Raw genomic sequence first — 13981 nt, 5'->3', positions numbered from 1 at the left:
GTGCTCTGCTCATGGCGACTCTGTGTCTGAGTATCCATAGCAACGGCTCTGCTTGGGCTGCTCTGCTCAATGAAGAGACATGAGTAGCTGTTAGCTACTTTTTCGTCACTCAACTCTGACAAAACTCAAGGAACGTTATTGTTTTCTGCAAAATAATCTCTCTTGTCTTATATTTGACGAGGTTGAAGCACTTCTGACGCTTCAAACGCTTCTGACACATCTGACGCTTCTTAATCATATATGACTGTACTGCGCAGCACAGCACGTGCAAATGTTCAGCTTCTAATTGTTAGTGATCAATTTAGTCCTGATGTATAATGTCGGGGCGTTGGACTCGGGTCGGTTAGCAGAGCTCTACCCCCATCAAAGTTGCCCATCCCTGAAATACATGGAGTACACAGTGCAATGAAGTGCTTACTTGCATGTTCGCATATAAACTCGCATATAGAATCCCTATTAATTTAATAGGCTATATGTGGGACTAATAGTAAAGATTTGTCCTTTTTACTTTTAAAATGTATTACCTTTTAATGTGGTATAAACACAACCAGTCATCATGCTTTCATCTGATTGTCAAACAATTACTTCAATAGACTCCTGTAATCCTGTCTACTCAAAAATCATTACTACATCCATACACTGCACTGTACACCCGCCATTTGATGAGTGGAAAGAGACATCTGTTAAGGCGCCCGCATACTAGGTTCACTTTGCTGCTAGCAGAACTCAGCTAGGCGAAGCGAACGTCTGTGCCTCGCATACTCCCTTAAAAGACCTTTGCTTGAAAAACGAGAAAAAAGCGGCAACATTACTGTTTGTGCCTCTTGAGATGCCGTAGCAACAACAAATAAATACACATTTATAAATCAAGAAATCTGTAATAAAGGTTGATGTTCTTGCCAAGGAGGTCTTAGTCGCTTAATTTTACATCAAACTAAGATGTTCAGTGCATTATTTGTCATGTGAAAATATGTGCATGAAAACTAGTCGTTTCTTGTTGAATGAAAAGAAACACTTAATTGAAGAATCCCGTTCATAGTTCCCACTCCTACTAAGAGTATTACTGTTGAACAATCACCAACGAAGGGGTGTAGACTTCGTCTACCGGACTTCGACTCGCCTCAAGAATTTATTTTTCTCGAACAGCCGAAGAAAAACCTGCTGAACACCAAAACCAACAAAAACACAGTGGTGGAAAAAGTACCCAATTTTCATACTTGAATAAAAGTAAAGATACCTTAAAAGAAAATGACTCAAGTAAAAGTGAAAGTCACCCAGTAAAATACTACTGAGTAAAAGTCTAAAAGTATTTGGTTTTAAATGTACTTAAGTATCAAAAGTAAAAGTATAAATCACAAAAAAATCCTTATATAAAGCAAACCAGACATACGATTTTCTTTTTTTTTCTTTCTTTTTTACGGATAGCCAGAGGCACAGTTCAACACTCAGACATAATTTACAAACAAGCATTTGTGTTTAGTGAGTCTGCCAGATCAGAGGCAGTAGGGATGACCAGGGATGTTCTCTTGATATGTGCGTGCATTAGAAAACTTTCCTGTCCTGCTAAGCATTGAAAATGTAACGAGTACTTTTGGGTGTCAGGGAAAATGTAAGGAGTAAAAAGTACATTATTTTCTTTAGGAATGTAATGGAGTAAAAGTAAAAGTTGTCAAAAATATTACTAGTAAAGTACAGATACCCCAAAAAACGACTTGTAGTACGTTAAAGTATTTTTTACTTAGGTACTTTACACCACTGCAAAAACGATACAAAATGTTTTCATAATATAAGCGGTGTTTGGACTGGGAAGCATGCGACAGGCTTTACAAAACACCCCAACATGTAATGAATGACATTCAGTGATGGTCATTCATTAGACTTAACCTGAATGGATGGGTCCACTGCTGTCCGCGTGCATCTCCATCTTGGCCACTCACCTCTGCCTTCGCAAAATGCCACCTTTGTCGTTGAACCACACCGCATTTTGAAGCATATTACACATTCGCACATTTTTTTTAATGTGACATGTGGTAATGATAAATAAAAGTGTAATAGCTGACAGTTTTATTTGCATCTTTGTTTAATTATTGTGATAGGGTCATGTTTAACCGGTACGGCGTATCCCCACTAGTTATTTTGACGGTACTCTGTACCGGACCGTACCAGCTTACTTTCACCCTGGGGTTAAACACAATGTGAGGTGCTGTTAATTGGGATTTTGCACTATAACCCAGTCTCTACCTCTCCCTCCTACCCTTCCTGTCTCTCTGCAGAGCTGGTCCAGACAGAGATGCACCACGTGAGGACGCTGAGGATCATGTCTGAGGTGTACAGTAAGGGACTGCAGAAGGAGTTGCAGCTGGAGGCCCTGACGGTGGAGCGTGTGTTCCCCATGCTGGACGAACTCCTGGACCTACACACAGACTTCTTCACACACCTCCTGGAGCGCAAGAGGGAGTCTTCAATCGAAGGTCGGGATGACGGGAGCTTCCTCATCCACAAGATAGGAGACGTCCTTGTCTCACAGGTTAGCAGGGGGAGACTGTTTGTCGGCATGAGGGGTTTAGTGATCGTTGTGCAGATGTTGTGCAAATGTTGACTAGTAGACTAACCTGTAAGTTAATCTTAGATGGGTTGTCTGGTCTTCAGTTCTCAGGGCCCAATGCGGACCGCATGAAGAAAGTCTACGGGAAATTCTGCAGTCGCCACAACGAGGCGGTTAACTTTTATAAGGAGCTTCACACCAAAGACAAACGCTTCCAAGCCTTCATCAAGGTAACTAACTGCTCTTTGTTGTAGATGGTTATACCCTCTACAACCACTGTGATTATTATTATTTGACCCTGCTGGTCATCTATAAAAAGTTGAACATCTTGGCCATGTTCTGTTATAATCTCCACCCGGCACAACCAGAAGAGGACTGGCCACCCCTCATAGCCTGGTTCCTCTCTAGGTTTCTTCTGCTTGCTGTTTGCTTGCTTGCTGTTTGGGGTTTTAGGCTGGGTTTCTGTATAGCACTTTGTGACATCAGCTGATGTAAGAAGGGCTTTATAAATACATTTGATTGATTATAAGCAGTATGAAAAACATAACTTTATCCACCAGGTGGTGCCACTACACTGTTGTAATTTTATTGCATAACCTACAGTTGTTTGAAACAGAATATTCATATCTGAATTGAATCTGTCTGTTTTTCAGAAAAAGATGAGCAGCACAATCGTCCGAAGACTAGGCATTCCAGAGTGTATCTTATTAGTGACACAGCGAATAACCAAGTACCCCGTGCTACTACAGAGGATACTGCATCACACCAAAGGTGAGGCCTGCTATTCTCTATTCCTTGGATGGCACTCATACACTTACTTTGTGAGAAAGAGTGGTGATGTCTCTCCCTCTGTGTGTGCTGAAGTGACATGCAGCTCTTCTTTCCCTGATGCAGAGAATGAGGAAGACCATGACGATATAACCCAGGCTCTGAGACTGGTGAAGGAGATTCTAAATGTGGTGGACAACAAGATGAACGAACACGACAAGAAGAAACGGTTGAAAGAAGTGTACAGTCGTACGGACAGCAAGTCCATTCAGAGGATGAAGAGTGGCCAGATGTTTGCACGGGAAGACCTGGTGAGAGGCAGGAGGCTGCTGCATGATGGACCACTGCAGCTCAAGAACTCTGCAGGCAGACTAAAGGGTACGGGATCAGCCTTGTTCATCTCTGTCTCATTCGCCTTCTCTGTCCCTCGCTAGGTTTCTCTTTCTTTCTCATTCCCTCCTCTCTCCCTCTCCTTCTAGTTTTTTTTCACTCTTTCTGTCCTCAATTTCTCTCACTCTCTCCCATTCTCCCTCCCCCTCCCTATCTTGCCCCTCCCACTTCTCCCCCCTCCCTCCCTCCTCCACTGATCCTGAACCTTTATTATTTTCCTCAGATGTCCAGGCCATGCTGCTGTCTGATGTGTTTGTGTTCCTCCAGGAGAAAGACCAGAAATATGTATTTGCCTCACTGGTATGTTATTTTTGTTTTTCCCAGCTCAATGTTTCATATGTACCACACTCTGTAGAGAACCGTGCCCACTTCATGTTAGTTTACACCAAGTTTAGCTTTCTGTGCTGTTATAACACCAGTCCTTCAAGGTTTATCCAGCTGTATTAATATTGTGCCTCGCAAGTCCATTGCATTCTAGATGTACATTTTAATGAAGCAGTAACATTGGCTTGGTTACACTCTTTGTAGAATCTTGTCTTGCAGTTTTTTACCATTCACTTACGTTTGGAGTTTTCATTCAGCTCACCTTTCCTTGGGCTTTACATTGAATTTCCCTATAGTAGCTTCCATAGAAACCTCCCACTGGTCTATACATCCTTCAATAGAAACCTGGTCTATACACCCTTCAATAGAAACCTGGTCTATACACCCTTCAATAGAAACCTGGTCTATACACCCTTCAATAGAAACCTGGTCTATACACCTTTCAATAGAAACCTGGTCTATACACCCTTCAATAGAAACCTGGTCGATATACCCTTCAATAGGAACCTGGTCTATACACACTTCAATAGAAACCTGGTCTATACACACTTCAATAGGAACCTGGTCTATACATCCTTCAATAGAAACCTGGTCTATACACCCTTCAATAGAAACCTGGTCTATACACCCTTCAATAGGAACCTGGTCTATACACACTTCAATAGAAACCTGGTCTATACACCCTTCAATAGAAACCTGGTCTATACACCCTTCAATAGAAACCTGGTCTATATACCCTTCAATAGAAACCTGGTCTATACACCGTTCAATAGAAACCTGGTCTATACACCCTTCAATAGGAACCTGGTCTATACATCCTTCAATAGAAACCTGGTCTATACACACTTCAATAGGAACCTGGTCTATACATCCTTCAATAGAAACCTTGTCAATACATCCTTCACCTCCATTCTCCTTCCCTCTCTCTCTCTCTCTCGCTTTCCTCTCACTCCATTCTTCCCTCTTTCTTTCCCCTCCATCCCCACTCTCCCGTCCCCCAGGACCAGCGGTCCACGGTGATCTCCCTGCAGAAGTTGATTGTGCGTGAGGTGGCTAATGAGGAGAGGGGTCTGTTCCTGATCACAGCGGGGATAGAGAAGCCAGAGATGGTGGAGGTGCTGGCCAGCACCAAGGAGGAACGCAACACCTGGATGCAGCTCATACAGGACGCCATGCACTCCATGTGAGTCAGTTAGAAGCAACACACATAGAAATATAATGACTAGAATGGGGAAAACCCATCAGACCACAGCAATTTGATTATAATAAAAAATATCTGTAATTCTATATCTATGGGAACACACACATTGTGTACCCACAGATACACAAATATATACATTGAACATGTTTGTTTTATACTACACATGCAGTGTAAATGGTTTGATTGATTGAGGATTGTGTGTGTTAACAGAGAGAAGGATGATGATGAGGGAATCCCCAGTGAGACCGAGGAAGACAAGAGACTGCTAGAGACCAAAGCACGGGAGATTAGAGGTAAAACCTATTCTGTTTTTTCATCAAATACTGTGTAACCTGATGGATATCCTCTGTCAGTGTTGTGTATGACAGGTATTAACCACAGTGTGTGTCTCTGTTCCTCTCAGAGCTGCTGAGGAAGAAGGATGAGCAGATCATGAGTCTATTGGAGGAGAAGGTGAAGGTGTTCAGGGACATGTGTGAGGGTGGCAGTGGACCAGCAGAGGAGACCAGACCAACCCAGTCTATCAGGACCAGAATGCTGTTTAGAGCCACCCCAGATGACATCACCAAGGGAGAGCCCATCATGAAGGATGCCCTGAGGGAAGGTGAGTCAGAGATGACGGTCCTCGGGCAGAGACCACACACAACACAGATGACCCTTTATTCAATCAGTGGTCACCTATTGAATTACCTGGACACATGGCCCACCAGTTACTTGCCCCTAAAGACACACAGGACCAATCAGAAACAATCAGGAAATTACCCGAAAATACCCCTAATATAATATAATGCCGGTAGCAGCTGAAAGACCAAGGCAGAGAAATTACAGAATACTGCCGAAAACTCATTGTTGGCTAAAGCCAGAGTGATATATGGTTACCGTAATTTCCGGACTATTAAGCGCACCTGAATATAAGCCGCACCCACTGAATTAATTTTTTTATTTTATTTTGAACATAAATAAGCCGCACATGTCTATAAGCCGCAGGTGCCTACCGGTACATTGAAACAAATGAACTTTACACAGGCTTTAATGAAACACGGCTTAATAACAAAAATAAATAGGCTTTAACGAAACATGGCTTGTAACAAAAATAAATAGGCTTTAACGAAACACAGCTTGTAACAAAAAATATAAAATTAGCAGTACGCTTTAGTTGTCTTTTTGCACCCAGTCAATTCCTCACGCTGCTGTTTCCAACGTCTTATCATCGACTCATTAAGACCAAGCTCCCGTGCAGCAGCTCTATTTCCTTTTCCAACAGCCAGATCAATCGCCTTCAACTTGAAAGCTGCATCATATGCATTTCTCCGTGTCTTTGCCATGATGAGGGTGACAAAATGACTACCGTAATCAGAATGATGGGAAGTTTGAGAGTGCTCGATTTAATCTAAACAGTAAACAAAAAAGTTGTTTGACCGTAACCCGTTCGGCAATTTCATTGGTCTAATGAAAGCTTCATGCCGCCAAAAAACTGAGCACGTCACAGAATGTTTTTTTGAAGAGAAAAACATTTGAAAGTGGGAAAAATCCATATATTAGCCGCGTCATTGTTTAAGCCGCGAGGTTCAAAGCGTGAGAAAAAAAGTTGCGGCTTATAGTCCGGAATTTACGGTACTTGTCATAGTTATTTATATCAGCATTTTCTCTCTGTAGACAGCGATAGAATCAATGCATAAGCATACAAATGGATTGCTTTAACGCTGCAGGTTGAGTAATGAGCCAGATATTGATGTTTTTTCTAATTTTCTCCTGGTTCCCTTAGAAACCCAGTTTTGGAGGTTTGTCCAGGTTTCTTCAGCTACCTAGAGCAGTGTGTGTATTCGTTACTGAAATCATACAGTATGGTGTGTGTACATGTAGCCAGGAAAGGGTCACAAGACCTGGCAAATAGTAATAAAAAACAACACACACCTGTGAATAATTTTATGTCACGTTAATGCAAGAATACAGCACGAGAGTGCAGGACCTATCCTTATGTGTGTAATTTGTGTGTGTGTTTCAGTGGAGACTCTCCATGTGCTGGTGAATGGAAGTCTGGGCGGGGCCGTGGGGCAGCAGGTGTCCAGTACCCAAGATGCATCAGGGGGCAGTGTGGGGCCGGTGTGTCTGCCTCGCCGCGCTGAGACCTTCGGTGGCTTTGACAGCCACCAGATGAATATCTCCAAGAGTAAGGACGCATCACTCACTCCTACTCCCTCTCCCTATGTACCCTGACTGCCTGTCATACTGTAGCTGACTGTCATTATCTGCAGCTGTGGGATAAAGGTCTCTTTTGTTATTCCAGATGGAGAGAAAGAAGAGGGGGATGACTCATTAGACCTTCGGAGGACTGAGTCAGACGGTGTGTTAAAGAAGGTAATTACAGTAACCGTACATCTCAGAGGTGTATGTGTGTGAGTCACAGCAAAGGAATGAAAGGAACAGAGAAATGCTTGTAGACCAGCTTAGACACACACACACACACACACACACACACACACACACACACACACACACACACACACACACACACACACACACACACACACACACACACACACACACACACACACACACACACACACACACACACACACACACACACACAGACACACACACACTTTGTTCATTAACTCCTGGCTATTCTTTATAACTATTATTTCCTAACCAATGCCATCAGGAAGGATTTAATCTTGCCTGTGTCTCAGTAGGCCTGGTTCAGTCCCCCATCACCACCATTGACATTAACAGACAGACATTATCCCAGCCCGAGGCCCTGGGCTGGCTGAGTTGAGCTGGTCCATATTAATAAGGCTCCATTAGGCTAGGTGATGCCCCCGGGCTGGCCTGAGCTGTGTGGGAGCAGTCCTGTGCTTTTAATGCCTGCAATCTCCTCTGCTCAGGCCTCCCCGGCAGGCAGGTGGGATCAATCTCTTCCTTTGAGGGGATGATTAACATGGCCACTCGCTTCAGCAGCTCTGTTAACATCTCAGCAACTAACTGCAGCTGTACTTGTCTTCTTCCACAGGGGGGCAACAACAACCTACTGCTGCTGCTCAAGAGGAACAGTGAGGTAGGTCTGACTCCAACGCTATGTTACACTACCAGCATACTGTACATCCTTGGCTGACTGACTGGCTGGCTGACTGACTGGCTGCGTGAGAGAGGCATCACTACCTGTTCCCACAGACAGGCCTCTAGTTGCTGCTGTACTGTACTATGTTATTTCATAGGAAGTATTTTATTGTGTGCATGTTCCTATTGTGTAACCATACACAGGTACATGTTTATGATCTCTCTTCTTGTCTTATAATGTAGCAGGTCCTCCAGAGTGTCACACACCTCCATGACCTCCTCAGCACACTGCAGGTATATCCACTTCTCCTCTCTTTCATACAATGTTCTCGTCTCTTCTCCACTTCTCCTCTCTTTCATACAATGTTCTCGTCTCTTCTCCACTTCTCCTCTCTTTCATACAATGTTCTCGTCTCTTCTCCACTTCTCCTCTCTTTCATACAATGTTCTCGTCTCTTCTCCACTTCTCCTCTCTTTCATACAATGTTCTCGTCTCTTCTTCACATTTCCTCTCCTCTTTTATTAGATAAATCACGCGGAGCTGTTAAAAAGCCCACTGACATACAAAAACTGGCCATTAGTATGGATGTCAATACAACTTCATGTGTTTATAACCGGTGTTACTGTCCTCCTGCAGGCAGTGGTGGTGCAGCAGGACACCTTCATCGAGGACCAGCGTCATGCTCTGGCTGAGCGGCCAGCCTCACGCCACTCCTCCACCTCCTCCCTGTCCTCCTCCTCCTCACGGCCCAACTCCCTGATTGAGCAGGAGAAACAGCGCAGCCTGGAGAAGCAGAGGCAGGAGGTGGCCAACCTGCAGCGCCAGCAGGTGGCCCACGCTGATGAGAGGAGAAGGAGGGAGAGGGAGTGGGAGGTGAGGGAGTCGGGGCTGGGCGACAGGGAGGTGCAGGTGAAGGAGCAGGAGGAGGAGACAGTGAAGAGGCGTAGGCAGATAGAGGAGGAGAGGAAGGAGCTGCTAAGGAGGAAGGAGGAGTACCAGAGGGATCTGGAGAGGCTGAGGGACGCCCAGAGGAAGCTGGACAGAGACAAGGAGACGCTGCAGCGGGAGGCTGAGATAGTGGAGCAGATGAAGAAAGCCGAGGTGAGCTAGATCGGCCGACACGGTTCTCAAAGAGGGCTGCTGCTCACTGGTCTCTGTCTGTTACCTTACATTACAGAAATCAAATAACTATTATGTAACAAAATGTAACCACAATGGACTGACTACACATGGGCTATGTAATGATGGCCTTTAAATAACCCTTTACCTACCGCTTACCATAACCACCTGGGCTCAAGCCTGAGCTTCTAATCCTAAAACTAGCTCAACCTTGACTCCAAGACATAATCTCTTCCTTCAAAAGTTAGATTCCATCATTAAGTTGCTGTGAGGCTTAACTGTCTACTTGTTGTTGTATGGTTTGGTTTGATCTGTAGGCAGATCAGGCACACAGGACCCAGCGGACGCCCTCCACCACCTCAGAGGAGTCCATGAAGTTTCAGAGCTCCACCTCTCTGGATATAGAGCCTGGAGGAGGGGAGGCAGAGCTGTCCTCCTCCCCCGCCACCAAAGACCCCTTCCTCAGGATGGGCTCCAAGAGGAAAGGGAAGAACCTGAACCCCTTCTCCTCCTTGTCCTCTTCCTCCAACGCCAGCTCCAAGGCCCAGAGCAGCACAGAGGGCCAGAACCAAATCCCTAACCGCCTGATGCAGCTGGCCAAGACCAAGGACAAGAAGGAGAAGAAGAAGAAGAAAGGGAAGGGGCAGCAATCACAGACAGGTACCAGTAGCACCAGCCAGGTACCAGTAGCACCAGCCAAGTACCAGTAGGACCCCCCATCTTTGTAAGGAAAAGAGAGCCATGGGAAAAGTTGAGTTACCTGTGCTAGGCGCTATACACTGAGTGCACAAAACATTAAGAACACCTGCTCTTTTCATGACAGAAACTGACCAGGTGAATCCAGGTGAAAACTATGATCCCTTATTGATGTCACTTGTTAAATCCACTTCAATCAGTGTAGATGAAGGGGAGGAGACAGGTTAAAAAATGATTTTTAAGCCTTGAGACAATTGAGACATGGATTATGTATGTGACAGTGTGCCTTTCAGAGGGTGAATGGGCAAGACAATAAATGTAAGTGCTTTTGAACAGGGTATGGTAGTTGGTGCCAGGCGCACCGATTTGTGTCAAGAACTGCAATGCTACTGGGTTTTTCACACTCAACGGTTTCCTGTGTGTATCAAGAATGGTCCACCACCCAAAGGACATCCAGCCAACTTGATCCAGCCATCCAGCCAACAACTGTGGGAAGCATTGGAGTCAACATGGGCCAGCATCCCTGTGGAACGCTTTCGACACCTTGTGGAATCCATGCCCAGATGAATTGAGGCTGTTCTGAGGACAAAAGGGGGAGAGGTTCCTAATGTTTGGTATATTCGGTGTATAAGGGATGTTGTTACAGTCTAACTAAAGTCTATGTCCGTCTTTCTTCTCCACAGATCCCGAGAACACTGGGGTCACAGAGCCTCAGGGCGACGGAAAGATCTTCTTCTGCTGATCCCTCTGTCATCCACTATCCCACAATGCCCCACACTCACTGCATCAACTGACTGCCAGACCATGTAGTAGTGTGGCCAGATAGACATGCACCCCATTGACATACTGTACCCTACCCACTGACCTGGACCTGGAGGGGTCGGCCATGGCCATGGACAGGAAGTACAGCTAGAGCACTTCCTGTGAACTTATTACGGAACCATGCAGACACTTCCCGCTTAGTTGCCACTGAATTGTCTAGGTATAACTTTTGGATGAAGATCAAGTCTGCAAGTCTGCTGTGGCATGGATTGGATTGGTATGCATGGGTTGGTTACTTTGGTGTTTGATAGCGTTCAGATATGATTTGGACAGTTTCAGGAATTTTACCATGGCTAGAAGAAGTTTTAGCATTCATGAAGTATATAGTAGCTGACATTCGTTTTCTATGTGAAGGGAAGATTTAACAGAGCAGGTGTCGTAGGGGAGTGACTGTTGTAGAATGTTCTGCATTTCACAAATCCACATATACCCTAATAGCCAAAATGACAAAAGAGAGCATACAGTACACCCTATTCAACAATTCCAGTTGAGTGAGTAAAGTTTATGCAATAGTGTTTATTGTCAATCTTCTAAAGGTATTGCTTAACACTGGGCCCCATAATGCTTCGTTCCCACCTGTAAGGAACTACAGCCTCATTTGTCCCATCAGCGCTACATCAGAAGTTGTAAAGAAAGGCAACTCAAGGTTAGAGAAGACATGACTAACCACAGAGTCCGAGTTATGAGAAGAGGATGAATGAGTCTGGGAGAAAAGGAAAACAAGACAAGGCAAAGAAAGAGAAAGAATAGCTTGTAATGGAGGAGAGAAAAGAGAGAGTGAGGGAGAGAGAGATGAGTGACGAAGAGGAAGAGCTGAAGAAAGAGAGTGTAGTGTGTAAGGAAGCGAAACTCAAAGACGTAGTGGCTGACATGCTTTTGTCGCTATTGTCCACTTTGCAATTGAATGTATTGATGATAAACTGTTAGACGTTACGGTTCCAGCTGACTGAATGGGTAGAAGAGACATTTGCGGTACGTGTTTCTATTCCTCCACTGCACACTTGAGTTTGAATTTGTGAACCATTTTATTTGTCAATCACTGCAATGCAATACTGGCACAGGGTTTGAAGGTGATGATAATATTCACTCTGTTACAAGTGGCGAGACTTCCTGCTTTACAATGAGTGACAATCATTCAATTTACACAGACTAAATCGAAATCCAGACTGATTAAGGGATATCTATCTCACAAGAATGGATTTACAGAAACAAAAATTCTGATTACATTTTTGGGTAATATTTTTATGCTGATATTGGAATAGATGAATCTATCCCTGACCAACCATTCCCATTGGAATTACACTGATACTGTATATCTGCCTGCAGGACAGGCTGTTTGTCTATTAGTCAAACCAAACCTTTCCTCTGGACAAAACCCCATATTTCCCTATTTTCCCTGCAGTCTGCTCTAGTATTGGTAGCCTGTGGTACCATAAGCTCTCTTGTGCCTCTCAAATAGTCCAGAATAATTAATGTCCCTGTATTTTCTTCATTTATATTTTTCCGTCCATGCTCCAGTCTGGGGTTTTGATCCATATAACCAGGGGTGCATAATGTGTAATATTTCAGGTTTGTCGTTTCTCTTTACTGCTGATGAGCAGAATTTAAAATGAAAGCACAGCAAAGTCCTCTTCTGACTCTGTAAAACTGAAATATGGTGCTAATCATCAGTCGCATAGGCTGTTTACACTCAATTCTGATCTTTTTATCACTAATTGGTCTTTGGACTAATCCGATCAGCTCAAAAAAATATATATGGTCTGATGGGTAAAAATACAAATTAGTGGATCAAATATCAGAATTAGGCTGCCTGTGTAAATGCAGCCTAACTGTTCTGCTTCTTCTTGTCTGCGTTGGTTTATCTTGTTTTGACCATCAGATGGCGCTGTGGCAATCTTCATAACTCACCACCACTATCTACTCTGTGGGATTTATCATCTTCATATTTCACAACAATTCCCCCTGGTCATATATATGCAAAGTGAATCACCACGTTAACATGGTGTTTTATGGCCTTGTTTAGTGATTTTACAAAAGTGAAAGCATAGGGAGGGATCATTGGCATTTTGATTGATTGGTTCATTCACACTTACTGACTTGCCTTAATAGACATATTCCACTTTTGACAGGTGTGAACGTTCTTAGACCCTACCCTTTATCTCTTGATATCCTTCTTGGAATATCTGCTAATCATCCCTTCAACAACAACTGTCATGGCCGTCTACAGTATAAGATGTTGAGCAGTGATACAGTAGCTCTGAAATGTTGTACATGATGCATTGTGGCAAATGCAGAGATAGGGGAGACCATTATGCTCAAATTGAAATGCACTAGAATATTAACCAGCATCTGTGAGGAGTTGGAGTGGGTTTTACAGTTATACTGTATACCAGTGCTTTTAAAGTAATTTGTTGTTTGTACTAAAAAGGTACAATTTGTATTTCTTGCGGAATTTCATGTAAAAAGAAAAAAAAGGGCAAAGCAACCATTATGTAAATATGTGTCATGTACAAATGTAACTTTTAAAGTATTGTTTGTGGATTTTTGGATTGATTTAAGCTTTTTATAATGAGGCTTTATTTATCAGTGTCCTCCCTGTTTTGGAGGTATAAAATGTACATTCATTTTTCTCTTAATAAATAACTATTATTGTTTGTCAACTGAGATTTGTGTCTGTGTCTATTTTCTCCCATTGTCTTTGTGTGTTAATTGTTTGTTCTATAATGGAATTGCTTTGGTGTGCCTCTAGGCCACACATAACGGCCAGCCAAGCAGGACAACTCTGCATGGATCGTGTTTCACAGTTTTTGGGTGAATGTAGGCCTTAATTGATTTAACCACCTGTTACTCTATTTCTCTCTCTCTCTGTCTCTATGATCCTGTGCTGTCTAGTTTGACGAGGTACCTCGCAAAACTGCCATTCCTCTGCAGGGGACGTTGTCCTTCTTTACGCTTGTGTGTTCCACTCCATAGACAAGATAGAAATGTACTTGTCTTTTTCGCTCTAGCATGCTTTTTCATCCACCTCACTGCCAGCTCTTTAGACTGAGAGTGGCTT

General features: G+C 43.6%; 1 protein-coding gene across 7 annotated transcripts in view; it reads left to right on the top strand.

Annotated features, from left to right (window-relative positions):
* LOC106573623 (A-kinase anchor protein 13) overlaps positions 1 to 13587 on the top strand; it is a 177382-nt gene extending 163795 nt beyond the window's left edge. For 5 of the 7 annotated variants that reach the window (XM_014148847.3, XM_014148844.3, XM_014148842.3 and 2 more), the window contains 15 exons: positions 2274 to 2527; positions 2650 to 2775; positions 3199 to 3316; positions 3440 to 3691; positions 3927 to 4003; positions 5029 to 5210; positions 5439 to 5521; positions 5632 to 5832; positions 7234 to 7398; positions 7516 to 7586; positions 8239 to 8283; positions 8529 to 8579; positions 8923 to 9387; positions 9723 to 10065; positions 10785 to 13587. In XM_014148847.3, coding sequence (XP_014004322.3) covers positions 2274 to 2527; positions 2650 to 2775; positions 3199 to 3316; positions 3440 to 3691; positions 3927 to 4003; positions 5029 to 5210; positions 5439 to 5521; positions 5632 to 5832; positions 7234 to 7398; positions 7516 to 7586; positions 8239 to 8283; positions 8529 to 8579; positions 8923 to 9387; positions 9723 to 10065; positions 10785 to 10843 — 2492 coding nt within the window. In that variant the 3' untranslated portion in view covers positions 10844 to 13587. Of the gene's footprint in view, positions 1 to 2273; positions 2528 to 2649; positions 2776 to 3198; positions 3317 to 3439; positions 3692 to 3926; positions 4004 to 5028; positions 5211 to 5438; positions 5522 to 5631; positions 5833 to 7233; positions 7399 to 7515; positions 7587 to 8238; positions 8284 to 8528; positions 8580 to 8922; positions 9388 to 9722; positions 10156 to 10784 lie in introns of all 7 variants that reach the window. The other 2 variants (XM_014148841.3, XM_014148845.3) reach the window with 2 other exon arrangements.
* Positions 13588 to 13981: the final 394 nt, after the last annotated feature.

This window comes from Salmo salar, chromosome 16 (genome assembly GCF_965601325.2).
Source record: "Salmo salar chromosome 16, fSalSal1, whole genome shotgun sequence".
Taxonomy (NCBI): domain Eukaryota; kingdom Metazoa; phylum Chordata; class Actinopteri; order Salmoniformes; family Salmonidae; genus Salmo; species Salmo salar.
The sequence above is the reverse complement of the archived record's forward strand: the minus strand, read 5'-3'. Positions and strand labels throughout refer to the sequence as shown.